General features: G+C 45.6%; 2 protein-coding genes across 2 annotated transcripts; both read left to right on the top strand.

Moving 5' to 3' along the window:
- The first annotated feature begins 2,742 nt into the window (after positions 1 to 2,742).
- LOC118794683 (pentraxin-4) lies at positions 2,743 to 7,562 on the top strand. Its single transcript, XM_036552931.1, has 3 exons — positions 2,743 to 2,836; positions 3,876 to 4,797; positions 6,922 to 7,562. The coding sequence occupies exons 1-3, from the start codon at positions 2,786 to 2,788 to the stop codon at positions 7,560 to 7,562; spliced, it is 1,614 nt and encodes a 537-aa protein (XP_036408824.1). The 5' UTR covers positions 2,743 to 2,785.
- Positions 7,563 to 9,671: 2,109 nt separating this feature from the next.
- Positions 9,672 to 27,331, top strand: clcn7 (chloride channel 7). Its single transcript, XM_036552995.1, has 25 exons — positions 9,672 to 9,861; positions 11,288 to 11,362; positions 12,708 to 12,773; positions 13,262 to 13,327; positions 14,273 to 14,405; positions 14,885 to 14,994; positions 15,293 to 15,373; positions 16,054 to 16,116; positions 16,552 to 16,635; positions 16,878 to 16,971; positions 17,338 to 17,402; positions 17,974 to 18,090; positions 19,635 to 19,689; positions 19,843 to 19,903; positions 20,997 to 21,138; positions 21,974 to 22,067; positions 23,262 to 23,434; positions 23,800 to 23,851; positions 23,996 to 24,123; positions 24,538 to 24,623; positions 25,195 to 25,327; positions 25,661 to 25,720; positions 25,877 to 26,053; positions 26,637 to 26,717; positions 27,091 to 27,331. Exons 1-25 carry the CDS (start codon positions 9,751 to 9,753, stop codon positions 27,175 to 27,177), a joined length of 2,394 nt encoding a protein of 797 aa, XP_036408888.1. The 5' UTR covers positions 9,672 to 9,750; the 3' UTR covers positions 27,178 to 27,331.
- The last annotated feature ends 254 nt before the right edge of the window (positions 27,332 to 27,585 follow it).

The raw sequence follows: 27,585 nt of genomic DNA, 5'->3' as shown, positions 1-27,585 counted from the left end.
GTTGATTCTTGCATGTCCTTAATTTGCCTCCTAGACTTCTTAACGGATACTGTCATGTTACATTCATATGTTTCATTTGCTTAATTCATTCATGTAATATCATTTAGGAGTGTTATGGTCCTAAATTATGAATTCCCAGAGATGAGAGAGAAAATGTGGCAGTACCTTAGGTCTGACCATGTTTCCCCTTATTAAAGAGTGTCAGGTAATGAATTAATGTGAATTATTTACATGAATTGATGAGGAAACTAGAAGGTCATTTATCTGAGTTTGTTTTAATTTGTAGAGCCCAATGCATGAGAACAATCAAGTAACCCATTTTCATGAAAACAGTACTGATTATCACAAACAGTAGAAGACATAGCAGAATTATTGTGGTGGAGGAAAGCAGGATTGGGAGTGATACTTGAGGACACTCGATAACAACTGCTTCCTGAATGGCTCAGTCAGGAAGGTGCTCACATTTGCAGGCTGAGCCCTTACGGCCCAGGTCCAGTCCCAACCCATCTTCAGCCAATAATCAGCAGTCAGGAATTTCCTTGCTCTTAGAGACCTTGTCATTCATCAGATACATCAGCTACTCAGACTATGTTTATGGAGTAGCACCTACACTGCACACATCACTGCGTGAGTGTATTGATGGATAGCATTCTTCTCGCCTCAGTGCTTGTCACGAAGTTATCATGGCAAGCACCGCCTAACACCCTTACAAACAAGGTTACATAAATGTTGGATAAGCGTTCAAAAAATAAACTGCTTACCACAATTATGATCAATGTTAATTTTGTTGTAATACAGCTACATGCTTCCTTCAGTATCAGTATTAATTATGAGTCAAGTCTTTTAACACACGTAAAATCCCTTTAGGTTCTTGAATATTGGCAAGAAATGCTTATTCTCTGTTTATCACCTCATTGGAAGCTAAGAGGTTTTGGTAGACTCCTCTGTGACAAAATCCTGTTACTGAGACAAATGTCCTGTTATAGCTTTAGGAAATTTTCCTCTAAAGTTAACTTTTAGACAGAGAAATTTGTACTTAATCCCCCCTCCAACCAGGAAGAGAATACAGGCCAGAGGCCATACACCTAATACCTGCCTTAATACAAGAGCTTCAAGGCCATAGCTGAATGTAATGCTGTTGAACTGGCTGCTGCTAACATATTCTGCAATATTGACAGCACTAATAACACACTCAAAATGCACATATGCACACACCCACACATAATGTCACACAAAAGTCATTTGGTCAGTGTAACTACATAATCATTTGTGCTGTCATTTTAATATGCAGCATTTTTTATTTCGATTACCTTCCAAAAACAGGACAAAAACTGGAAGCTCCTTTGGTTAGTTGTCTCCCCTGCTGCCACCAGGGGGCACTACACACGCAACTTTAAAACAGTTTCTGCAGTCGGAAGAAGCACAGCTGAATTGGTCATCTCTTTGGAGAAACAATATTATGGGAAAACTCTATCCACACCATTGACACATTTCATTTTACTTCTGGGTATTATGTTATAATTTCTTTTAAGTGGAGATGCCCTTATCTTATGCGTTTACGTCGCTGTACATGCTTAAGGACACAAGAACGGTGCCCCACAGGGGAAGTGAAACTGCATAATTCAGGTTGTAGGCCCATTTTCATTACACACTAGAGAATACCTCAACTCCACCTTTCCTGAATGCCATCGTTCAAACACACTGCTTAATAATGTCGGGCAATGGTGTCTGTTCAAAGATTGCATAACATACTAGAACTGGGGCTGGACTCAATCAAGTTTATTTAAGCATGCCTATTTACATTAGAAAGCAATGTCATTTGATCTTCAGAGGTAACACCAAATGAACAATATGTTTTGTCCTTTATACGTCAAGTCAAGCCAGCAAGTTTTAGTGAGGCTTGATAGTTTAGGAATGGATATCTGTCTGCCCCTCTGAACTCAGGAAGGTTATTTTGACTCTAGGGTCCCTCTGGTCAAATAAAAATACTTCCACTCTCACCCCCCACATACACAAGCCCCTAGCTAGCTCAGCCCCCCATCCAAAAAAACTTCTGTGATCATGGCTTTGAGAAACAGGAGTGGGTGTGCTGGACAGGGGTCAATAGTTCTTCATTGGTCTACTAAAAAATGATTGACTTGTGCATTTGTAACCATAGCTAAGCGGGCAGTCTGTTTGCGCACAAATGCAAGCTTCTCTGTATGACCTTCACTAAAAGTAAAAGGCTGACTTCAGTACATAATTTCTTTGGCACAAAAGTTTTTGAAATGCCCAGTGGATAAATGTTTTATGTCATAGAGCTGTCATGTCTCAAGTTTCAAAGTGTTCCATTATGTTAAACAGATAATACATGTATAACTATATTACCACACCTATGCAAACATAACATAAATTGCATGCTTTGAGGCTGTTTGTAACACACTCCTTATGTGCAAAAAGAGCCAACCTTTGAGCAGAAAGCCATTATTGCGGGCGTATCCATAGCAATGTGGTGCGTCTGCTAAAGCTATCTGCCCCCCTCCACCCTCCCCTCCCCATCACAGGACAAACATACACCCCTTTTTTGGAGATGGGGGCTGACGGGAGGGTCCCCCCCCCGCGGTGCCGCTAAATATAAGGGCGGGTCCGCGCCTCTGCTCAGCTTCTGTGGCTCGAGACCTGACTCGAGTGGCCAGACCTAGACATGTGCATCCACAAACGGTGGGTTGGCATCTTCCTCCTCTTCCTCCTCGCCGTCTGCCTCCACGCCCCGGGCAGCCTCGGGCAGGAGCACGCGACAGCACAGATGGCGCAGAGGAAGCCCTTCTTCGAGAGGCTGAGGCGGCTGGATGAGCAGGTCGGTGTGCCGTTTGGAATACAAAGGGTGGCTGCATTGTTACGTTATGAGCTGGAGGCTTCACCTTGCTTCTTTACATGTATGTGCATGTCTTATTGCTGATTGTCTTGGAGGGGAGTGACTCACATTTTCCTGTATTCTAACCTTTTCTTCAGAAGGATCCTTTTTCTTCATCTGAAGTAATTCAGATTAAGTGCCTTTCTCAAGTATAACAGCACTGCCCCACCTGGGGTTTGAACTTGTAAACTTCTGGACCTTGATTATGACATCATACAACCATATACAGTATATATGTCCATATACAGTTCACATACAGTACTTTAAAGTAGAACTTTTTTCAGGTCCATAAATGATGGGTTTTTCTGTGCAAATTTCTTGCTGCTTTATAAAAGCGGTAACGTGTAGGGGTGTGTCGATATGTTACTTGTATGGAGTCTAATTCTGACAGTAATTTCTGTGTGTGTGTATTGTATTGCTATATTCCAAATGACCTCAGACCTGTGTTGGCATGTATCCATTTTGAATAGTATTACAAGAACCCACATCTAATCCAACATGTTTTAATTCACAGCACGTATTTCAGTGTGGCTTAATCCATTGATGAACCAATGCTTTTAAGACAAAATTCATTATTGTTCATAGTATTAGAAGGAGTGAATTTAGAGGTTATGGTCTGACACAGTAATCCAAATTAAGCTGGATTTATTGACTTCTGATTCATCCTTTTGCCCTCATAATAGTAAATAATTTCTTTGATTAGAAGACACTATGATCCAGAGTGACTTACAAACCTTATGTATAATCCATTTATACAGCAGGGTATTTACTAAAGCAATTCATATTGAGTACCTTGCCCAAGGATACAACAGTAATGCACCATCTTGGAATTATATCAGCAACCTCTGAGTTCAAACCCTGCTTCCAACTGCTACACCACACTGCTGTGTCACGTACACCCATAAAGCAATCTCTGTGAATGTAGATCCATTACACTGGCCATCCGTCTGTTCTGACTCACCTTCTTCCATATGCTCTACAGTTCCGAAGGTTCCAGGAAATGACCCTCACGCGTCTGCAGGGCATCGCAGAGAACTACAACATCTCCTACAACATCGATGCCCGCTTCCAGCAGCTGGCGGACCAGTACCACAACATCTCCAGCGTCCTGAGCACCTTCCAGGAAACCGCGGGCAACGACCTCAACAGCCTCAAGTTCTGGACCAAGAAGCTTCAGAAGAAGACCGAGAGGCTGGACAGCAAGGTGAGCGCCCTGGAGAGAGCCCTGGAGGAGAACGGCAAGCGCCCCCAGGAGGACGGGCAGGAGCAGGGGCTGAAGCTCTCCAACCTGACCCAGGAGGTCCAGGACCACAGGGAGCGGATCAGAACCATCTTGGTTGACCGGGATGAAGTGCGGGGTGGGCTGAGAGGCCTCCGGGAATCCCTCGAAAAGCAGGAGGCCAAGATGGTCCAACTTGAGGAACAAGTGAGGGGCGCGCTTCAGGGCAACACTTTGCCTGTCGGGGCTTCTTCGAGTCCTGGAGGTCCTGAGGACGTCCTCACGTCCAATCGGACCCCACAGGACCTGGCCCCTGTGGCTCTCGGGTCGGGCCGCCGCCAGGAACACAGGAGTCCCAAGACCAGCGCCAAGCTCCAGCTCAAGCACTCCAAGAGGAAGAGGGTGAAGGACAGTCTGCTGGGCCCTGGCCCCACTCAGGCCCCCAGGCAGACTCAGGCATGGCTGGAACCCCAGAGAGAAGATGAGCCTCAGCTCCACCCCCAGGAGGAGCCAATAGAACTGCAGAACCTGCCACAGTTCCACCCACAGGAGGAGCCTAAGGAGCAATGGGATCTGCCCCAACCCCACCCCCAGGCAGAGCTGAGAGAACCACTCGACCTGCCCCAGCTACCCCTGAGACACAAAATCCCTCGACAGCACCACGCATCCAAGAAAGCAGGCTCAAGTAAACTGACCTCTGGTCCTTCTCTTAGGCAGAACTGAAACCCTCCCTGCCCCGACTTCAAACAGCCCTCAGAAATATTGGAAACTCCTCAATTGTTGCTTCATGTTTCAGTTTCAAGGATCCAGCTCAGAGCTTCATGCAGGCATATTTATTTTGTTGGAGTGCTACTGTGGAAAATGGGCTAGGTAGCTTTCAGCTGCTGCCAGCCTTATGGGCTGCCCTTGTCAAAAAGGTGTATATATCAATAAATGTTAGTATATGAAATCCAAAATCAAAGGAATATACATTTAAACATTATGACACAGCATCTGGTTAACATTACATGGCAAAATACACAAATTATTGCTTTCAGACGTAATTAGAGAATGTATTTTCATAATGTAACTTCACAAGTTTTTTTTTCAACATATGTTCTAGCATATATTGAAAAACATGTCGATTACTAATATATTTTCTAAATATTCAGTGCATATTTACTTATTTTCAAAATACACACAATATATTTTTGTATACATATTTTATTACCTTTTCAAAATGGACTCAGCTTGTATAATAGCAATACCATGACTAGACTTATACTTTGAAATGAAGATTCAATTTATCAGTGATATGAACTGCTTGATTCAGACTCAAAAAACATATTTGCCAGCTTCACATTGCCAATGTGAATGAAACACAGGTGCACAGCTCTGGTCATGAGAGACCCTAAGTTAAAAGGGGGGCTGGTTTCAGATATACCTGAGCTCTGAATCAGCTGGTTGAATATATTGCCTGTTTGTTTACATGGAAAATCTTTGTCTGCTTGGCCAAAATCCCCTGTCCTTGCCACTGAAGCTATAATGACACCATAAAAATGTGCTGGATAGTGGAGTTGTGTGTGTCTGGAACTGTGGAATATTACAAAAACAGCAGCATTACATAAGACCAGAAAACAGGCTGAAGAATGGCCATAGCCATGCTTATCAACGATAATAACAGGCAGAGCTTTCCATAACCTCTTGTTCTTCTGTAATTGGAATAGCACACCGTCTCTATTTGCCAAACCAAAGGGGAGCAGGGCTTGTTGAAAGGGCAAAAAAGAAAACAGTGGGACTCTTGGTATCACTGACGCATCTGAGAATTATGGTCACATCTGAAAAATGCATCATGCACAATCCTTTATATGAACTCAAAATTTTCCAGCACTGATGAAAATTCTGACTAAAGGCACCTGGGCTCTTTTTTGGTGGAACTAAACCCTGGGAAAGCATTTGGTTGGGTGCAACATGCATATGCCAATCATCTTGGTCCAACTATACACTTCCCCATGGAATTGTAATAACTTCCCCATGGAATTGTTAATGTTTAAATAATTATTGACTTTTTGCCACAATTTCCTAAGTGATTCAAAGTCATGATTAAATACATATATGTTAAATGATGGCTGGAAGGTGCACCTCTGATCACTACTCAAAGAACAGCCTGAGGTGCTTTTGAAAGAGAACAGCTTCAGTTATTGGATGGCGCTCCAAAGCATTCATGCCCTGATCCATTATGCCCTAAGTTTAAGTCAGCCTGTGGCATCTGCGTTTTACATGTGGCACATAGTTAGGTGGTTGTGAACTACTACAGTTCAGTGTAGATTAGCCCCAGGACATATATGTCATAGGTATTGACAAGGCTGTTGACAGTGGATGTAGACACTGGTTAGCATTGGCTTCTGATAGTACCCCCGGTGGGATACAGTTTCATAGTCAGGACCTCAGCCTTGATTTACAGGCGGATGTTGAGGGAACTGGTTGCAGTCATTCATATTCTTATGGAGGTGGGAGGAAATTGTACTACATAAGAATTCCTTCTGTTTCAGTGAAAGGTTTCCATCCTCTCCAGCTGGTAATAATTACTGCACATTTCTAGAGACCGAGCTGCGGCACCGTTGAACACCAGGCAGACGTAATCATAATCATAAAAACGTATTGCTCTTTAGGAAAATGGACCCTATAGAAAACCCCGCTTCCTGTCTCAGTTGTAACTGGATGTGGTTTGATTTTGTGCTGTTTGAGTTTTCTTTGAAACATCTTTGAGGACTGGGGACATCGGGATGTCTGTGTTCATTGTTCCATTCTGTCTCTTTTTCTTTGGCAGTATGCAACGTGAAATCCATGCTGCTGTTCCCCTCCGCCTCCACCCAGAACTACGTCTCCTTCACAAAGGGCTTCCCGGTGCGCCTCCTGGAGCTGTCCGTCTGCACCTGGCTGAAGGTGGAGGCGGGCTACGTGGGCACGCTCCTGTCCTACGCGACCGAGGACAATGACAACAAGCTGGTCCTGTACGGCCGCAACTCCAGCCAGCGGGGCAGCGTGGACTTTGTGATCGGCGACCCGGCTTACCGCGAGCTGCCCGTGGCGGCCCTCCTGGACGGCCTCTGGCACCACCTGTGCGTGGTCTGGTCGTCCATCGAGGGCCGCTACTGGCACTACACCGACCGGCGCCTCACCTCCGCCGGCTCCAAGTTCCAGAAGGGCTACGAGATCCCCGCGGGGGGTGCCGTCGTCCTGGGGCAGGAGCAGGACTCCGTGGGCGGCGGGTTCGACGAGGCCGAGTCCTTCGTGGGCCGGCTGGCCGGTTTTGCCGTGTGGGACCGGGCACTGAGCCCCGGAGAGGTCTCGGGGGTGGCCACAGGGAGGGGCCTGCCACGGGGGACTGTCCTCACCCTGGATGATGTGGGCCAGCTGAATGGAGACGTGCAGCTTGTGGACTGTGAGTGCTTGGAGCACTGCCACTGATTCCACACGTTCAGAGCTGCAGTGTGTGGGGTCTAAACCCTGTGTCCAGAAAACAGGGAACTGAAAGACAATGCAATTTAGTGCTGTAGTCCCACATTTCACATTCTCATTTTGCAAGAAGGCCAGAGAAGACAGGACAGGTTCACAGACACTACTGTATCTGAAAGAAGGCTCTTTTTTCCTTTTTTTTTTTTTTGAAAAATGTGGTATCGGAAAAGCAGATGAGGCCTCATGGATGATGACTCATGGATTAGTGATTGATTTGCTTTGTTTTTTTAAACACCCCAGAAAATATTGATAAAAAGGACTCTTTACTATTATTTTTTTTTTGTAAATATTAAACTTGTCTTTATTGATCTTGTATTCATATCTGTATATTTCCTCTTTCCCTGTAAACCTTTACCCTTGATAAATCAGAATATGCTTTTAAAAAGTGAGGAATATCATGCTGCTAGTTTTTCAGCATCTACTAAACTGCCATTTGTTCTAGTGTCCATCAGGTGGGGGCCTTTGCTCCTCTTTTTGAATGAAGCTTTTTTACTTCTGTTTTCTGTGCTGTTTTTAACTTCAGACTATGGGAAAACTGGCTTACATGTATGGTTAACCATAGGAACTGCATTCATGGGTGGTACATTTTCAAACATACCCATATGTGTGTCAGTGTTGAGATAAACAATAAATACTTTTTTATATCAGTCAGTCAATATGTCAGTGCATCTTTTCATCTTACGTAGTTTTTATTGTTTATCATAGTTTTAACATATGGCAGCTTTATTACGTCTACACATTTGTTTCAACAGATAACTTTCACACACACACACACACACACACACACACACACATGTGAGTGGATACACAAACCCACTTGTCAACACACAAACATGGACGTATTTGTCTCATGTAATTCTGACAGGAGTTAATACAAAGGAACTGAACTGAAGGAACAACTGAACATTGGCTTAGTTGATTGTGAATCAACTGTGAATCAGTTGATTGTGAATCAATTGTACATCAATTGGGCCAAGACTGATCTGCAGGGGCAGGGTGTGAGATGAAGGGGGAGGCCTCAGAGCTGGCGGGCAGGGCTAGTAGCAAAGATCTTGGTTGGAGGGGGTGTGGTTTGCAGCTGGTACAGTGGGGAGTGTGGATGCAGCTGACACATGCATACTGTAAATAGTCAGGTTACACAGAGACCTCCAGATGAACATGTTAGCCCAGTGCTGCACTGGGATCATGTCAGTAAAAACAAAGGACAGTAGCTGCAGGGGTGGGGCCAGTGCTGGAGGTGGGAAGTAACTGTTAAGGCAGAAGAGGGGGGGGGGGGGGGGGGGCTACCCTAGCTGTGCTTCTAGGACCCAGCAAGTATCTGAAAAGCTTGGACCAGGCTGCTCAGCTGCTCCTCTTGAACCCTAAGCATACATCATCACCCAAGAAACTCGCTATCCTCTGGTGCTCCCCTCTCCTATACACTTGCTCAAACCCCCACTTTCCTGCCTACCTGCCACATTTTGTGTTACTCTAGCTACTTCATTTGGGACAGGGGGTGAAAGTCAATATAGTGGCGCAAATTTACACTCCAACAAATACATATTCCTCAGTGAGAAATATTATTAAATACTCTTCTATACATTTTGTAGAAAATGAATGCCCTTCTGTCGCTGAAATGTTTCAGGATATTTTAAACAAGGTAGCACAGTGCATGTGGATATTGAAACAGTAAGAATGCACCTGTGGGTTGCTTTTTGATTGCAGTACTGGTAGAATCATACTGCACTTGTGACACTTCACTGGTGGGTGAAGGAAAGAGCGACATTACCTGTTACATTTGTCATGTCATTTAATAAAAGTTGGAGTATACGGGAGAGTACTTTTTCTGTTTTTCATTCGCAGAAAAATCAGATCAGTATGTCATTGGTTATTTCCCGTTGGTTCCCGCACCGGTTCGGTCTTAAATGCATTCATGACAGAATGATCAGGACTGGGGTGCACTCTTGCGCTCCTACTCCTACCCGTTTCATCGTTCTCTCCGTTGATCGGCAGTGGGCTGTCACGTGACTCGAAGTGATGTCACCTGGGTTAAAGCGGATATGAGGTAGTTGGTCAGCAAGCTGTACAACTGAAAATAAAAACAGGGAGGATCTGCGACAGGTGACAGCGTTGTGAGAGGCTCCCTTTGCCCCAGGGAAGCATGGCAAATGTCTCGAAGAAGGTGTCGTGGTCCAGCCGCGATGAGGACCCGGCTCAAGGCGAAGGCACTCCACTTCTCAACGGGGCCAGCGCAGCTAGATACACCAGACAGGTAGATCTGGATCGCTTAGACAGCTTTTCAGCAAGTGAGGTAGCCCTCTTTCATGCCACCTATATATACCTAGCTAGTTTTGCAAATAGATGGTTTGCTACATTATTTAACCGCCTGTCTAACTTCTGTTTCTATTTGCTTTGTGAGATGAGTGCATTTTGTTCGCTTGCACCCGCTCACGCACTAGCATTACATGTTGTTATATGCATCGCAACAGCAATGCATTTAGCCAGCTAGCCAGAGTGACTATGCACGGTGCTACTCTCAAAGTTGCAAGGTGGCTAGCTACCCGTTAGCTAGCTAACGGGCGTCATGGCTTTGTTGGGAGGCTGCATCTAGCTAGCCCGCTACCAATTATCATCGCCGAAAACTGTCAACGGTGGTAACCTATCAAGCTGAAGTTAGCTTATTGGCTTGTATATTTAATTTTGATGAAAATTCAAAATCAGTCTTTGGATTGTTTTTAAGTGAATGGTTAGCTGGCTTGCTTCATGTATAGCTAACTGAGTCAGCAGCAGCATTTAGAATCTAGGCAAACTCGATAAAACTCGCAAAACGGCTAGCTAGCATTGCTAAAGCTCAGGATCTGAAGCAGCTGTTGCTGTCTAACGTTAGTTCGATTTAACAATTTGGAATTTGCGACCCAAACTGAGATCTGTCACAATGTCGAGACTTTTAGACAGGGCATCCAGATTTATATCGGTTATTCTGGTTTTCGTTTCTCTTAGCGTGAACGTATTCTTTGTTTACTAACGTTAGCTAGCTACAGGCTTGAACAGTGGTGATTGCTCATCGCCAGCTGGCTCGCTACTTTTTAAAGGGACAGTCCAATTTTTTATTACTTTTTTCAGTCCTGGTCCTGTACACTCCCTTGAACGCCTTGTCTTCTCGTTTGTCTTAATTTAGGCTTGACTAAGCAGTTCAGAGCGGTTGCAATTGAAGCCACTGGTCAGGTCCGAGTTGACTGTTTGCACACATAATGCGCACTGCTCTGCCATTGGCGTAGAATCCCTGTGTGAGAGATGCGGACCAATCACAAGTGAATGCGCACTAACTGCGAAGTGAGAAGGGCATAATGAAGACCTGTAACTGAGCGGGTTGGAGTTAAAGCCCATCATTATAGGTTTGTTAATGTGTTAGGATAGGTGGAAAAAGTAGCTCTTCAAATTAATTTCCCATCAGCTCCCCCGATATAGCCTAATCTTGCGAACTACCTGGGTGGGCACATGCCGCATTGCCCCTTCCGCTTTACACATTCATCTGTTCGGTTTAGCCGTGTTCAGTTAGCAGTTCTGGCTAAATAATAATAAAAAAAAGCTTCGAAGTGCTGCTGAACAGGATCTAAAATCTCTCCATACGATGTAGCGCTTTGGATCCGACTATAGATTTTACTGTAGAATGTGATGTCGTATTGTTTGGTCCGTAGTTTTCCGGGAGCGGCATATTTCACATAGGGAGGCTGAGCACTGTGGACTTGGAAGAGGAGAACGTTGAAGAGGAGGTAATGTTCACCTCTCCCCACCCAGTTACATCCTCCATGCAGCAGAGACGGTCTCTTTTTTTTTTTTTTTTTTTTTACCCCAGCGTTTCTCACGCAGTGATTGAATCTGAGCAAAGCCACCACAGTGTAGAGTGACAGCTCACCCTAAACTGCTAGTGGCGGGGAGTATCCTGAAGTTTTAGTGACCATCACTGCAGCTGTAAGGTCAGAGTATGAGATAGTTTAGTATCCCTGAAAGACGGGTTTATCTGTTCGAGAGTGAGGCCTCATGAACCCCATGGTGGGTGGGGCTGTCAGATGTCAGTCACTGACTTGTATAAACCAATCAATTTCTGTGGCAGAACAATATGATGGGTTGAAATTGGTGAGTAACTGGTAGTGCATGGTGGCTTCACCCATTTTGGGGTTAATGAAGCCTCACTCTCCCATTATTAGCACTCCATACTCTTGTATGATATCACTCAACTAAAACAGTTCAAGCAGGGGGCCAAAAAAACGTGCAGTCAAAGCCGTAGTGATGAATGCAGACCAAAGTGCTACATCAATTCCTTACATGTGATTTTTTTTATGCCACTGTAGTGTATTATAGTTTTAACAACAGTCTTATATACTGTAGATATTACTCCCACTTCATAGCTTAATATCATGATCATGGCTTGGTATCATTTGAAAATGCTGCAGGCTTTAAGAATTGTAAAAAGTTATGTCATATGCTTGGGGTTTATTCTAAAATAATGTTAAGAGACAAGATTCCGTAGACTTTGGCCTGAGTCAGATCAGGACGCTTGCATCCCCAGACATATTTTTATAGGATGTTGAAAAGCATGAGAACGGCACCACAGTCGGTGTATTTATGAGCTGTTTTGAAAGCAGGTCAGATATAACCTGTATCTAGTGGCAATCTGTCTTTCCTAGTCTTGGCAGTGTGCCATAACCTGTTGGGCAACTTTAAATCAGTTTTGAAAGTGAGCGCAGTTTAAAGCCAGTTCTGAGGAGGTCCTATTGGGAGCAGGCCTTTCCCCCCCTTTTTGTGGCTAAGTAGCATTGGGACAGTCTGGAGAGCCACTTGCAACAGTAATTTGATGTAGAACCATTTTAAAAGCTTGAGGGGTTCTCACTGGTACTGTAAATTCTATGCATGTTTTGTGTTTAACTTCACTAGGAGTCTTGCCAGTTGATACCCAGTTTTGTCTTGCCAGTTGGGACTGAGCCCTCTCTGTCTAGTGCTCTACTCTTAACTGTATTTGCATGTAACAGTTATGAATGTTTCATGTCATGCTGAAGGTCAGAATGGACTATCTCACCATGCTGTTCCTTTCTGTTCTGTCTGGCTGGCTCTGTTCAGGGCTCGATCTTAAGCCGACCCAAGGAGATCCCTCACAATGAGAAGCTGCTGTCTCTCAAATATGAGGTAACTGGAAAATAAACTTGAGTTTTACTTTGAAAAACCCCATTCAGTGTTGATTCTCTCCTGAAGGAATTGATCTTACACACTTGACCTTTCTCGAGCGAAGAGTGTGTGTCCTGTTAGTTCTTATCATACGTACAATTTCAAATATCAGTCTCATCAAAAGTGACAACTGCAAGCCACAGTACTTTGCATGAAGACGTGGTTTGAAATGAATAGTTTGGTTTACCTTTAAAGGCTTGGTCTCTGAAAAAGGGTGATGCATGTTAAAATAAATAATGAACATAAATAATTAAAAGCTGCTTTACATTTGTAAAGTGGTTGTAAAAAAAAAAAAAAAAAATCAGTAAACTTCAACTCAAGGAAGGTGTTTGGTTGGATGTGCCAAATACACCCAATTAAATTGCGGGTAGACGGTGTAACTGATGGTGTCACTGGAAAGACCTGGATCTGGAGCGCTTGATGAACATGCACGTGTTTATCTGTTTCAGAGTCTCGACTATGACAACAGTGAGAATCAGCTGTTTTTGGAAGAAGAAAGGCGGATGAGCTACATGGTCAGTATAAACCCCATCCAGGCACAATACAAAGTTTGCAGTAATGCTAAACCACGAAAAAGATATATTTCTCAAGTTGTTTCTTAACTTACAGTTTAGTGAGTAGAAGTGAAGTGTAGAAGACTGTCTCCTGGGCAGTGATCTCTCCCTTTCATTTCTCAGATTTAACTCTCCTTGAAGTCTAAATATTATATTTGCCCGTTCTACTGGATTAGAAGTGAATGGATGCTTGATTTTTGGCTCCGTGCAAGAAGTGCATTCTCAGCAGGAGCTCTCAGCATATTCAGGCATCTGTCCTGGCACAGTTAAGCATGCGTTGTGGCGGTGGTCAGTCCATAGGGTGATGGATAGAGGAGGTGAAATGCATTGTGGAGTTGGTAGCAGACTAATCGCAGTGGAGGAGGTTATAGAACTAAGAATGAATTATGGTGCAGATACTTACTCCAGTGAAGGCGGAACGATGCTTGCATTCATACAGTTGTGGTTAAATTACACTTTGTTGTAATGCACACATGTAGAAGCTGGAGTAACACAAGAATCAAGGATCCAATATTAATGGACCAGGTCAAGCAGTGTATTAAATAAGACTAATGTTTGGACAGTCCGGCTTTTACATCCTCTGGGGTTATTTATCTCTGTCTGCTGCTTTGTATAAGTACTGTATCTGTTACGCTTGCTGTCCCTGTCTGCTGATGGACGTGATGGTCGGTATTATGAGACAGCTGTAGCTGTTACCCTTATTGCCACTGTGAACTGTAATCGGAGGATTTGATGGTTGGTGTAATTAGAGCTATAGCTGGTCTCCCTTTGTAATGTATTGGGTTGGTATGATGGTCAGTGTGCTGAGTGCTATAGCTGTTACTCTAGCCTCCCCTGTGCATTGTAGCGCGTTGGTAAGATGGTGGGTGTGCTGAGAGCTGTAGGTGTTACTCTGGTGTCACGTAGGGCTTCAGGTGCCTGGAGATCAGCCGCTGGGTGGTGTGTGGGTTGATCGGTTTTCTGACGGGACTCATCGCCTGCTTCATCGACATCGTGGTGGAGAACCTGGCCGGCGTCAAGTACCACGTGGTCAAGCAGAGTATCCTCCTGGGCACAAAGGAAAGCTGGCCTGTGATGCCGCTCCCCATAACCCAGATGCTCATACTGGGCGTCCATAATGGGGAGGAGGCTGCTTATGTGATTATTGGAGTATTATGCTGTGAAATTCACATATCGATTACTTGGATCGGTATTTAAGTGCTTGTTAATTACTTCACATAAGTACTCCTGCACCTTTGAAATACGTGAAAAAAGACAATATCAAATATCAAAGTAAGGTAAAATGAAATGAGGTAGAAAAGGCAAAAGTTTTGTTTCATTTCAATTACTTTTACATCAGAAGTAGTTATGCGAGTGCATGCTCATGAATTGAGATGCATCTTAAGCATTCAAAAGACTTGAGTTGTTTGACATCATTCTTCAGGGGGATTCCTTCAGTTTAGGGATTCCCCCTAAACTGCAGCAGTGCTGTAGCAAAAGACTTGCAGAGCAGAGCAGACCTTAACCTCTGTGGCTCAGACATTGAGAAGTTCACCGAGGTCGGAGGCCTGTCCATCTCGCTCATCCTGTGGGCGGTGCTGAACTCGGCCTTCGTCATGGTGGGCTCCATCATCGTAGCCTTTTTCGAGGTGAGTCGACTTGCACACCTGCTTAAGGTACATGAGTGCACTTGTATTCACTAACAGGGTTTTGAAGTTTGTGAGTTCTTTTTCAAAGTTTATGAAACCCCAAAACCCTTTCTTGTGGTTTTTTGGTTATTGATGAGATGATACAAACACTTTCAGTTGAACTTTCTCATAGAACCAATCAAGCTGTCTTTTAAAAGCTTAAAAGAACTGTGTTCCTGCTTTTCTTTCTGTCTTTCAGGAAATGACTGGAGGACCCCTTTAAACCTGTTTGTTTGTTTTTTTTCTTTCTTTTTTTCAGCCCATTGCGGCAGGCAGCGGCATCCCGCAGATAAAGTGCTATCTGAACGGAGTTAAAATCCCTCGTGTGGTGAGACTGAAGGTACGCGGCACTCCTTCCGGAAGGATCCGGCTGAATGGCACGCTCCGCTGCTAATCTGTTTGACAGGATTGGAGCCAGCACAGCAGGGGGTTTCGAGTTTCCCAAAGGGCCGTTACGTGCGCTGGTTTCTGTCACAGCTTAAGTTTTTACAGCCCATCTTTTACCCATGGCCAGTAGTCTTAAGAAAAAGTTGAATTACAGCTGAAGCAATTTGACACGTCTCTGATACTCAGATACTTTATGTAGTGCTTCAGGAAATACCTCACTGTGATTAACTAATGCAGCTGATTAACTAATCAGGCCAATTAAGATGGGTTATTTGGTTGGAACGATAACGTGCACATACTCACACACAGGCCCCCCAGAATCATCAGTTCTCTAGTCTGGTGTGCTAATGTTGGTTTTTCCTCCAGGCCATGTTGCTCTCCGGTGCGCCCTCTCTCATGTGTACATAGTCGTTTAGTGATATGTTTAACAGTTCTGCAAATGGGGAATCTTGGCTTGTGCCTCTCATTTAGCACATACCTACTCTCCCTCTCCCAGCCCTGCTCCTCACTGGCCAGCCAGCTCAACCAGCTCTCAGAAAGAAGATTTTGCTAAATATTGTGGAAAATTTACTTCACTGCACACCCTGTGAAACACCCTGTGACATGTGATCTGCTTTTTGCTGTTCTCTACAGACCCTTGTGGTGAAGGTGGGAGGGGTGATTTGTTCTGTGGCTGGCGGCCTGGCAGTTGGAAAGGTAAAGGAGGTTAAAGACCCCTGCCCCCACGCAAAGGGGCACATACAGGGACTAATGCTGTATATATGAAACATCTACACAGTGAATTGCCTCCGTTTGCTACATGTGTGTGTACAGAAAACTTGTATGCATGTTCCACTCTCAGTGTAATGATCTTTATGGTGTTTAAATGGGCTATTGTTTGACAAAATGAAACCCAGGGAAAGTTTGTTGTGTACTCAATGAGGTCACATTTTCCTGGGGGGGTTCACTTAAAAATACCTGTTGGCTTCTTCCAGAAGTCTTGAAAAAACTATGAAATCTAGAGCTTCAAGCAGTAAAATGTGAAAAATGGTCACTTGGCGAAACTGTGGGTGATTATTATTATTATTTTTTTATTTTTTTTAAAAACAGCCCCTGCTGCCCTCTAAGCGCTCATGTCTCTGTCCTCTGTAGGAAGGGCCCATGATCCACTCAGGCGCTGTGGTGGCTGCCGGCGTGTCCCAAGGCCGGAGCACCTCACTGAAGAAGGACTTCAAGGTCACTGACGCTTTAGAAATGAGAGTGATCCTACTTGCTTGCATTGTCTGCATATTACATTTATGCAATGTGTGCAAAGTGTTGCTGTAGGAAACCTCAATGTATTTATACTGAATGCTGTCTGTCAAGATTTGTTTGTTAAGAGTGCTGTATCAAATAGAATTAGACTGAGCGGACGATAGCCACTCTTTGGAGTGGAGTGCCCATGTCACTTCTGAAGTGACGATGCTGTGTTACCGCAGATCTTCGAGTACTTCCGGAGGGACACGGAGAAGAGGGACTTTGTGTCGGCAGGTGCAGCCGCCGGGGTGTCAGCGGCATTCGGCGCTCCTGTCGGTAAGACATCTCAGCCAGCACATTCTCACTACTCCTGTGATGTCAGCACAGTGTAGCTGGTGTTTCTTGATCGTGTTGTACCGTGATCAGATCCATTAAGCACATAGATCTGGGTGTGTGTGGGGTGGTGGAGGGCCAGAACACCCCTGGGAATAGCCTGGAAAATCACTTCAGCAGGTGCATGTTGACCGTTGAGCAGTGACACGACCGCAAACCGTAAAACTGTCACGATTTGATGGATGCGTACATCACCAACAGCCGTGGCTGGCTCATCTTGGCTTCCGCTGACTGTTCTAGTCGAAAGGGAAGTTCCTTTGAAGATCTGAACACTGCATAATTGGGTTGAAATCCTCTCTGATCCTGCAGGCGGGGTTCTGTTCAGCTTGGAAGAGGGGGCCTCCTTCTGGAACCAGATGTTGACCTGGCGAATAGTGAGTAACTCAAGGAGGGGTTATTTATTTATTTTTTTCCCCCATTTTCTCCCCAATTTGGAATGGCCAATTCCCTGAATTCTGGAATGTCCAATTTGTCATCATTGATGTTCGGTCTCATTGTACAACCCCCACTGTCAATCCGGGAGGGCGTGGACAAGCACGTGCCCTTCTCCGAAACATGTGATGTCAGCTGCTGATTCTTTTCGCACTGCGGTCCACAAGCTAAGCTGGCGCAGAGATGAGTCGGAGGAAGACATTTCATATGCAGCTTTGGCACATGGACCACAGGCGCCTGATCTACCAGCAGGGGTTGCTGTTACTAATGGGACCGAAGCCCCTGCCGACGTACCCACCCCTATCGCCGGTGGAACGAAGCCAATATGTTCCGCCTGTGAGCTCCCGGTCACTGTCGGCTAGTGACACGGTCGGGTTCGAACCCGGGCTGTAGCGCACAGTCTACACTGAGAACGAGTGCTTTTACCAACTGAGCCACTCGGGAGTCATTGAAACGGCACGCTGCCTTTTGGGCAGGGAGGGTGAGACTAACATGTCCTCTTTCTGTTCGCAGTTCTTCGCTTCCATGATGTCGACCTTCACCCTCAACTTCTTCCTCAGCATCTACCACGAGAAGCCGGGGGACCTCTCGAGCCCGGGTCTCATCAACTTTGGCCGCTTTGACAGCGATGTAAGCAGGCCCACACAGCGTTTACCTCAGGGTGACCAGTTACCCTAGCATAACCAATCGAATTCCCTCAATAGTATTGTTCAAGTAACTTACAGCACTGTGGGCTGGCAACAATGGGCCGTTTGGGATGGCCAGCCATCCCAGGTCAGCCAGGACATCCCGGAGAAATTTGAATGTCCAGGAAACGCATCAGGGGGAAACTGTTTGCCCTGAGTGAACACTGAATTACAGCCTGTCACAAGTTTGAATCCTCACTCCTCCATACGATGACATTCATCTGTAAGATAGCAACACAATGCTATATGTTCTCATTGTGAATGCCAAAAGTTTGTCTGACAAGCCTGTTCTGTGACCTTCTGTTATAGTGGATTTATTTGTTGCTGAAACTGCAGCTGCCTCTTGGCATTCTGCTAACAATAGAGGCAAACATGCCAAGCTATCCTACGTGCTTTTCTTGAATAAGTGATATTGCCTCTGCATTTTCTCCCATCACTCAAGGTCATTTGGATAGGGTGAATTTTTTTAAACTCCTTGTTCCTGGACTGAGCTCCCCAATGGCCTGTTCCAGTTAAGGGTTTCAGTTTAATCAATCCTTCACATGAGATGTTCCTGCAGCCCTCTCTTTGCTGAATGTCTGAGCCCAGTGCAGTATACAGTCTCGCTGTGGAAGTCAGCTGATGCAAGGGGGTCTGTTCATTTCGGTAATGCGGGACCTGCCCTCTGCCCTTTGCCCCCTCTTGCTGTCAGTCTTCATCTCCGGTTTCTTAGGCAGGGACTTGGGAAAAAGCCACCATGTCCCCAGCCATTTGACCAAGACCATTCTAAGCTTCTCATAATGGTCCAATGTTGCCACAGCAGCTTAGAGTACTTCTACTGAACTGTGGTGTTGCATTCAGAAACTGTTACTATATTTTAATTGTTTAAGAACAGGAGGAAAAATACAGCTAAAACATTTTGAATATGTGTGGTTTTTGTTGTTTTTGCTTGACATTGGTGGGCAGAGTTTGAGCAAGATTGTGGGTGCCAAACTCGAAGTTTGGTCAGATATTTAATGAATATGTATTTTTGCATGTTTTTGCAAATAATGATAGAATAATTTTGAAGAAAAAAAAACTTCTAAGCCCACCCACATAACATATATTTTTCAATTTATGCCAGTACTCATATATAACACCACCATGTGCTATACTGAAAAAGTGTGCCGTTTGTTAAGTGTTAGGTTGTAACCACAGCTTGAGTACATCTTCTTTGCACTAAGGCTAAGAAGAAAAGGGTGTACTCATGCTGGCGCTTGCGGCTTTCGCTTGTTGAGTTATGTCTTTATGGGACAGATTCTCCACCACTCTTTTTGTGAGCATAAACTGAATAATCAAAAAGTTACACGATTGTGAGGTTGAGATACTATTTAGTAGCTGTTAACCATATGGACGCGATGGGGAAATTGATGGTCAAAGCAATGGTCCAGGCAGCAGGCGGCTGTGGTTTGAGGAGGTTGGCTGGGGAGATTGCATCTGCGGTTCATGAATTTGATTTCTGTGTTTCAGAGCGTGGAGTACAACCTGTATGAGATTCCCCTCTTCATCTGCATGGGAGCTATAGGTGAGCAGGATGGTGTGTGGCATTCAGTAAATGCTGAATGGTACAGCGCTCAGAAAATGTGTAATCTGACATAGACCATATTGTATTAATGGTGTGTGTGTATGTGTGTGATTTCTACCTCCTTTGGTATATTCTTTTCTTTCTTTCTTGCAGGAGGACTGCTTGGAGCACTGTTTAATGTCTTAAACTACTGGCTGACTATTTTCAGAATCAGGTATGCCTGTGTAATATTGTACCCACTTTTGACCCTCAGCACCTATAAAGCTGAAGTGTACTCTGTGTGTATGGAAAAGGGATTTGGCTGTAAACTGGCGCGTCTTAAAAAGTTTTAAGTAAAGAGCAAACATGTGAATGAATGTCTGAGTGGCTTTTAGTGCTATACTTATAATGTGTGGTTTGTGACCAGACTCTGTCCAGCCAAAGAAATGCTATTGGTTTGGGGTTTTGTCTACTTTTTTCACTTGCATGATTTGCATAGACACCCACAGCACACTCCAGAGAGGCCAATAAACACATAGCTTCAATACAGACACTCACAACTTGATCCACTTAGATCAGCTTTCCCTCTTACCATAGAAGCTTGTAGCATATTCCAGACAGGACTGGACCACCACCATAGATGTTCACAAATAGTGGTGAATAGCTTTGCTGTTCATCAGAGTAGCTCCAAGCAAAGCTGGATTATGTGGTATACCCTGGCCATTCACTTTGCAGAAAAAGTCTCTGTCAAATTCCCATCGGTTGTAAACTTGTTACATACACTGTCTGTGGTTGGAACGCTCAGAATGAGCTAATCAGGCCTGCAGACTTCTGTGTATTGACCTTAGCCTTGACTGACTAATGTAGCAGTGTTCCAATTTTACATTTCTTCCTCACTGTGGAGAGTCCATATGAATTATGTGGGAGGAGGGAGCCACTGCCCGGTCCAGCTCCTATTGGCCATTTGAAACCTTGATTAAAAGCTCACGTGGTGCAGTATCTAAGTCATTGTGCAGTGATGTGGTGTGACAGCTCATGGATGCATGCCCAGCAGGATTTCCAGATGAATTTAAATTGCCAACACTCACATTGCTGAAATGGTTCCGTTGAGGTTTGCAATTAGTTGAAAGCAGTTCTTGGCTGGAATTAAACATGCAGATGCAGTGGCCCTGTGGAGCCAGGCTTGAGTAGCCTTCCAGGCACTGCAGTCCTCCAGGACCAGGCCCGAGTAGCTCAAATTAGGATTGGTTTTGTGTTGCAAAAGAGCTAATCTCTGGATGTGTGAGGAGGAACAGGTATTCTCTGATTGGCTGCAACTGTCTTGTCAGGTACATCCACCGGCCCTGCCTGCAGGTCATGGAGGCCATGCTGGTAGCAGCGGTGACGGCCACAGTCTCCTTTGCCATGATCTACTTCTCCAACGACTGTCAGCCCCTGGGACCAGACCAGTCCGAGGAATACCCCCTGCAGGTCAGATGCACCTATCAAGGTCTCTGAAAAGGCACCTTGAGTGGAGCTATGAGAACCCTCAACCACAGGGAAAGTATTTGGTTGAACATATACCAGAGGTTTTCTATCAGGAATCTCACAAATGGCTGTTGAAGGTACTTGAGATTAATACAAAATAAAACAGATTAATACAAAGTAATACAACTAAGGAGCTAATCATAATGAAGGGGTACTGGGTACCTTGCCTACAATTTGATCATCATAATCCAATTCCAAAATAAGAGTAAAAACCTCTGACACAGAGTATGTGGCTTTTCTACATTAGAAATGCAGTGCAAATGATCTATTATCTATTAACAGGATATAAGACTACACGTGTAATAATGAAAGTTGTCGACTGCCCAAACTAGTGCTCCGTCATTGGTGCTCCTTGACCCCTCAACTACTTAAATAGTGTCCCTTAGAGCCCCTTAGCCAAACCAGGAAGGAACGTAGAGCGTGCCATCTCCCTAGTGGTGCGGCTTCTGCCCTCTTTTGCCGATTGACTGCTTGTGTGCTTTCCACCACCACCCCTGGGGTTCATCTTCTAAGGATTTCGCCTTTCTTCGAAAACATTTCCCAGGAAAATGTATATCAAGTTTAAATTAAATGTACATGTGTAACTATGATTACAAGGTGAACAGCCAGTCATTTCTCAAAGAACAGCTCTAGGTGCCCCTTCACTCTTATGTAAAATGCATTCTGTATGGTGGTTTAAGACTTTTGCCTTAATTCTGAAAGCTCTTCTGAAAGTTCTTAAGGAAAGCGTGTTTTTTGGGTGGAAATGACACGGGCCCCCACTCTCGTCCCTCCATAGCTGTTCTGCGCAGACGGCGAGTACAACTCCATGGCGACAGCCTTCTTCAACACGCCAGAGAGGAGCGTCCGCAGCCTGTTCCACAACCCGCCCGGTTAGTGCGCCACCGCCTTTCCGCCTGTCTGACGGGAGCGAAACTCTTCAGCTCTTCCCCAGGGGCCAATTATTGTATGTTAGGTAGAAAAAAAGCTTACCGGTAAAGAGCTGGCACTTCCTCTTCGGGAGTCCCCGGGGAGGATTTGAAAGCGTGTGACTGCCGCCGGGGTTCTGTCTCCGGGCTCAAGCGGAGAGCCCGGTCCGGTTTCCAGATGCAGCCCGGCGCTGGCTGAGATTGAGGCCGGATGCCGGGCAGCTGTTAGAGCACTCAGCCGGCCCACGCATCTGCCTCGTCTTACGCCCGGGCGCCCTGATGGCTTTCCCAGGCCTCTTCACAGGCGCGCTACCGCAGGGGCCCAGTCACCCTGCCCACGTCTATCCACTACACAGACCCAGCAGGTTTCAAGTACGTCAGTGACCTGTGACCCCAGCAACCTGCCATTTTCACAAGCTTAAAATTATTATGTTTAAAAAATGAAAAAAAGTGATGTTCTGTTAAATAATCTGGACATCTGGATACAGCCATTGCAGTAGTCTGGCTGCATCTCCTTAATGAAATAGTCGCAGGCATCAGAATGTTGGAACCTCTTTGGCCTGTTGCACTGTCAGGGAACATCTACAAACCATGTCATTTAGGAATGCACCATTAAATAGCAAATGTTTTTTAAAGATTTTTTTGCAAAACAGCATGTTTCTGGTTTGTTTAGATGGGTGCCAATTTTAAGAAAAGTACAGACATGTTTTATTAGACAGCGTTTATGATGTTTAATATATGCCTCTTTGGTGTGCTGTTGCCCTCTGGTGGAGGACAGTGGTACCAAGTAGACAAATTCAGGGTACAGGCGCAGCCTCATCTCTCCAGCACAGCCAGTGTGAATGTCCCCGCTATTTCTTCATATTTTGCTGTTGTATTTTAGCAATAAATTATAAATGAATTATAAATTGGACCCAAATTATCCTTTTGTCCTATGTCAAATTTGACAGCTGTTCAGACACTTCAATTTTTTTTCCAAGTATTGTCATTTGACAAAAGTGACATTGTCACACCTGATGGATTTCAAACATATTTGTGCTTCTCATAAGTTCAAAATGCCTGATACACCACAGAATATGTCCTTAATGTTCTTACTGGATACTTCATCAGTTATTTTTTGCAGTGTCTTACTGACCCCATGCCTCGTGTTCCTCTCAGGGACGTACAACCCCCTGACGCTGGGCGTCTTCACGCTCAGCTACTTCTTCCTGGCCTGCTGGACGTACGGCCTGACCGTCTCCGCCGGAGTGTTCATCCCGTCCCTGCTGATTGGCGCGGCGTGGGGCCGGCTGTTTGGCATCCTGCTGTCTGCCATCACCTCCAGTGGCTCCGTGAGTGAGGGGGCGGGGCAGGGGGAGCAGAATAAGCCAGTCGGGTGCGAGAGTGTCTCCTGGGGTTGATTCGCATTCAGGCGCACCTCTATGGAGGAAAAAAATTACTGCTGGTTTGCTGCTGCACTGGAGTCTGGAATGGATAGCTTTTAAGACACCAGAGTCAACCAGCAAGATGTGGGCACTACACTGGAATGTAAGAATGAGACACCAGATGAGTCATGGGTAAAGCAACGTAAAGCTCCATAGACACAAAAGCATCCAACCGTTTTCAGTATGTGTGTGATTCACAGCACATTCTAGTAGCTTGCTCGGTGTTTAAGGTGTGCTTCCTCCCATTGACTCTGACCTGTTCTCTGTGATAGATTTGGGCGGATCCAGGCAAGTATGCCCTGATTGGTGCAGCTGCCCAGCTCGGTGAGTCTTCCATCTTCATCACACGACTGCGCTAAAACTGTGTTAGCTAATCTGTCATCTCAGGTTGACCCCGCCCCCTTGTTGTGATTAGACGGTAGGAGTGACAGTCTGGCCTTTTTTTTTTTTTTTTTTTTTTTGCTTCAGGAGGCATTGTCCGAATGACACTCAGTCTGACGGTCATCATGGTGGAGGCCACTGGGAACGTCACCTATGGGCTTCCCATCATGCTTGTCCTCATGACTGCTAAGATTGTGGGTGATTACTTTGTGGGGGTAAGTGCAAAACAACTGTATGGGAGAGAGATCCATGTACTTTTCTGTTAGAAACCAGAAGTCTTTCCTTTCTCTCTCGCTCTCTTTTTCTCTTTTGCACAAACCCTTTTATCACTCTCTTTCTCTGCTTCTCACTTCCTCTCTGTCTTTCCTCACTTTCTCTCAGAAATAATTATGGTGTGATTATTTTACAGGGTGGCAAGAGCGTTTGTCTGGAAAAAAAGCATTGCTAAATCACCTTACAGTCAGAGCTTGAAAAGTCTGGATGTAGAGAGTAGTAGTGCTCCCAGTATCTGCATTTGAGGAGCTACAGAGCATTATAAGAGCTCTGTGTGTAGGTCTCTGTGGAAGTGAGAGCTGTAGCAGCAGCCTCAGAAGAGCTTCAGTGGTTTCAGGTCTGTGCTCCCTCCGCAGGGTCTGTACGACATCCACATTAAACTGCAGAGTGTGCCCTTCCTGGACTGGGAGGCCCCGGCCACCTCTCATTCCCTGACCGCCAGGTATGCCCCCCTCTTACTCCTCCTCCTCACTCCAGGCAGATGTTGCCCATAAGTGCTGATCTAGGCTCAGATTTGCCGTTTACGTTATAATGGACAAGGTGAGGATTGTAGTTGGTGTATGCGGTCCTAGATCAGCACCTATGAGCAACTTGCACCTCAAGCTTTGCTCTCACCTGCTGGATGTCCTTTAATACACAGGATGGCTCCTTGCTCTATTCTGATCAGCTGCGAGCACCCACAAAAACAATACTACCTCACAACGCCAGTGTTGCTCTGCACCTGTAGCCAGGATGTTGTAGGTTTGAATCTCTAGGTGGGATACCAGGTAGTGAGGTCACCTGTACCTCTACCGGAATTGTCCCGCTGTGTGTATTGATCATTTTCAATGCGTAATTTGCCCTGGATAAGTGTGTTAAAAGCTAACAAAGTGTAACGTAGGAGCACACTCCTTTCGTAGCTTTGCGCTAACAGGCCCTCAGACTCAGACCTGCTACCAGGTGTTCCCGGACAGCCGTGCAGTGTCGTAATGAACTTTCACCCCCGTCCCCGACTCTCCCTCTCTCCCTCTCAGGGAGGTGATGAGCTCCCCGGTGACGTGCTTCAACCGGATCGAGAAGGTGGGGAGGATTGTGGACATCCTCAGCAACACGTCTACCAATCACAACGGCTTCCCCGTGGTCCCCAGAGTCAATGAAAACAACGAGGTTCGAAACCCTGCTCCCAGGGTTCAGGGGTGTGACAGAACCATGAAAAACACCGGTTTAAAAGCTCATGTTGGATTTTCAGTATCTTACCTCATTGGGTATCTGACAGTGAAACCCAGGGAAAGCGATAATTTGGATGTAAAGGGCATGTACCTAGTCAGTGGCCCCTGCAAAACATATTTTTTAATGCTGTGCATGTCCATACACTTTCTCTGAGATTTCGCTGAGCAGCTCTGGATGTCATTGCAATGTAACGTAATGTAGTTTAATGCTGCTGTTTCGATCGAGATTCGGTTTACTGACCTAAGGCCTGTGTTTGGCTCCTCTGTGCAGCCGGGGAGACTCTGTGGTCTGATACTGCGCTCCCAGCTCATTGTCCTGCTGAAGCACAAGGTGAGAAAGCTACAGTGGCTGTAGGGGTAAGGGATACAAGTTTGGTTCAGGACCCTCACAGCGGTCTCCCTTTGCTGCAGGTATTGGTGGGTGTGGGATTATGGGTAAAGGGTAGAGGTTAGCCCTGGGACCCTCACATTCTGCCCCCTGCTGCAGGTGTTTGTGGAGAGGGCCCACTCCCGCCTCAAGCAGCGGCGGCTCCAGCTGAAGGACTTCCGGGACGCCTACCCCCGCTTCCCCCCGATCCAGTCCATCCACGTGTCCCAGGACGAGCGCGAGTGCATGATGGACCTGACCGAATTCATGAACCCCACTCCCTACACCGTGCCCCAGGTGAGAGAGGCCTCACCAATCCTGATATCCTGCTATCACTGATCCCAGTATAGCATAAACACCTGAAAGCACAGGTTGTCTTAACTTGGGAACCCTTGTAGCTGGTTTTTCTGTGGGAAAAGTATGCAGCATTCGGTTTTAAACGATTAATCGTTTATTCATTTTACATATTTTTATAAAGGTGTAGAACTACTTATCCCATACATGAACAAAAAACGTACCTATGACTACACACATATACACTGTAATCAACCAATTAGCCAGCATACAGTACAGCTTAAAACTGTTCTCCCTAGTCAGGGTCATTTGGCACCTGCATCGGTGTTATAGTAATACAGCCTTGCTGAACCTTTGTACGACATTAAAAATAAAACAAAACAATGGAGCCACTGCATGTCACTGCGTGTCTGATGATGGGCGTGTGGCTCAGTTCTGTCACAAACCATCCCTAGCATTAGCAGGTGTCTCCTCCAGCCTGCAGCGCTAGCGTGGTTGGGTACGCTACGTGTGGGTGCTTCCATTCGAAGGGGGTGGACTGTGTCTCTTGGTTCACATGCAGAAACGTGCCGTGTTTGTGTTGCAGGAGACATCCCTCCCGCGTGTCTTCAAGCTTTTCCGTGCCCTGGGCCTGAGGCACCTGGTGGTGATCGACAGTGAGAACAGGGTAGGTACCGTCTGAACGTGCTCCCTGCTGCCTATCTTATGCCATAACCCAGAATCAATCTAATGCGAATCTACTACCTGCTGCCTGTCATATAGTACATTCCACATTCAAACTTAAGGGAATTTAATTGAACCTAATTAATGGTTAATATTTGGTTAATGGTTAAATTACCTACCAAACAAATAATAGTCAGGATTATTGGTATTTGTGTACTGTAACCTGCTTAATATATGTGTGTGACTAAACAGAACCATTATGAAGCAACTGTTACATTAGGTAAGGATGTGCATCATGCTGACCTTTCACGTTTACGGGGGGACTCCTGAGGAACGTTTGATTATTTTATTACAGTGAGTGCCCGTCTTGTCCACAGGTTGTCGGACTGGTGACGAGGAAGGACCTGGCCCGGTACCACCTGGGCAGGCACGGCCTGGAGGAGCTGCAGCTGGCGCAGACGTGATGCGCAGGCGGCAGTCCAGGAGGCTGCAGGAACTGCGCCGGTCGCCCACTGCCTACCCCACAAACCACCACCCACACACCGGAGGACTCTGGGAGCTGGCCAGAGCCTCGGTGCCCTCAAAAGGTGCCAAATCAGACTACCAGACTACCACGCAAACAGCCGCGTTCCCTGTGTTACAGCATCACCGCTGGTCTCAGTTGTCGCAGAGGGTCGGGTTTCTTCCGTTTTCAAGGGCTCAGGAGCTCTTCTTCCTTTTTTTTTTCTTTTTTTTTTTTTTGAAAATCGTTTTTCCGTTTGGTTTTTGCATAGCAATGCAGGTCTGTCCTTTGAATTTTTTAAAGTGCAACCATTATATAGGAGTGTTTGGAGTGAACTTGGTTTGGGACTGAAGGATTCTCTGTCTGTGCG

The sequence above is a fragment of the Megalops cyprinoides genome, chromosome 19 (assembly GCF_013368585.1).
Source record: "Megalops cyprinoides isolate fMegCyp1 chromosome 19, fMegCyp1.pri, whole genome shotgun sequence".
In the NCBI taxonomy this organism is placed as follows: Eukaryota; Metazoa; Chordata; class Actinopteri; order Elopiformes; family Megalopidae; genus Megalops; species Megalops cyprinoides.
This window is presented reverse-complemented; position numbering and strand designations above follow the sequence as displayed.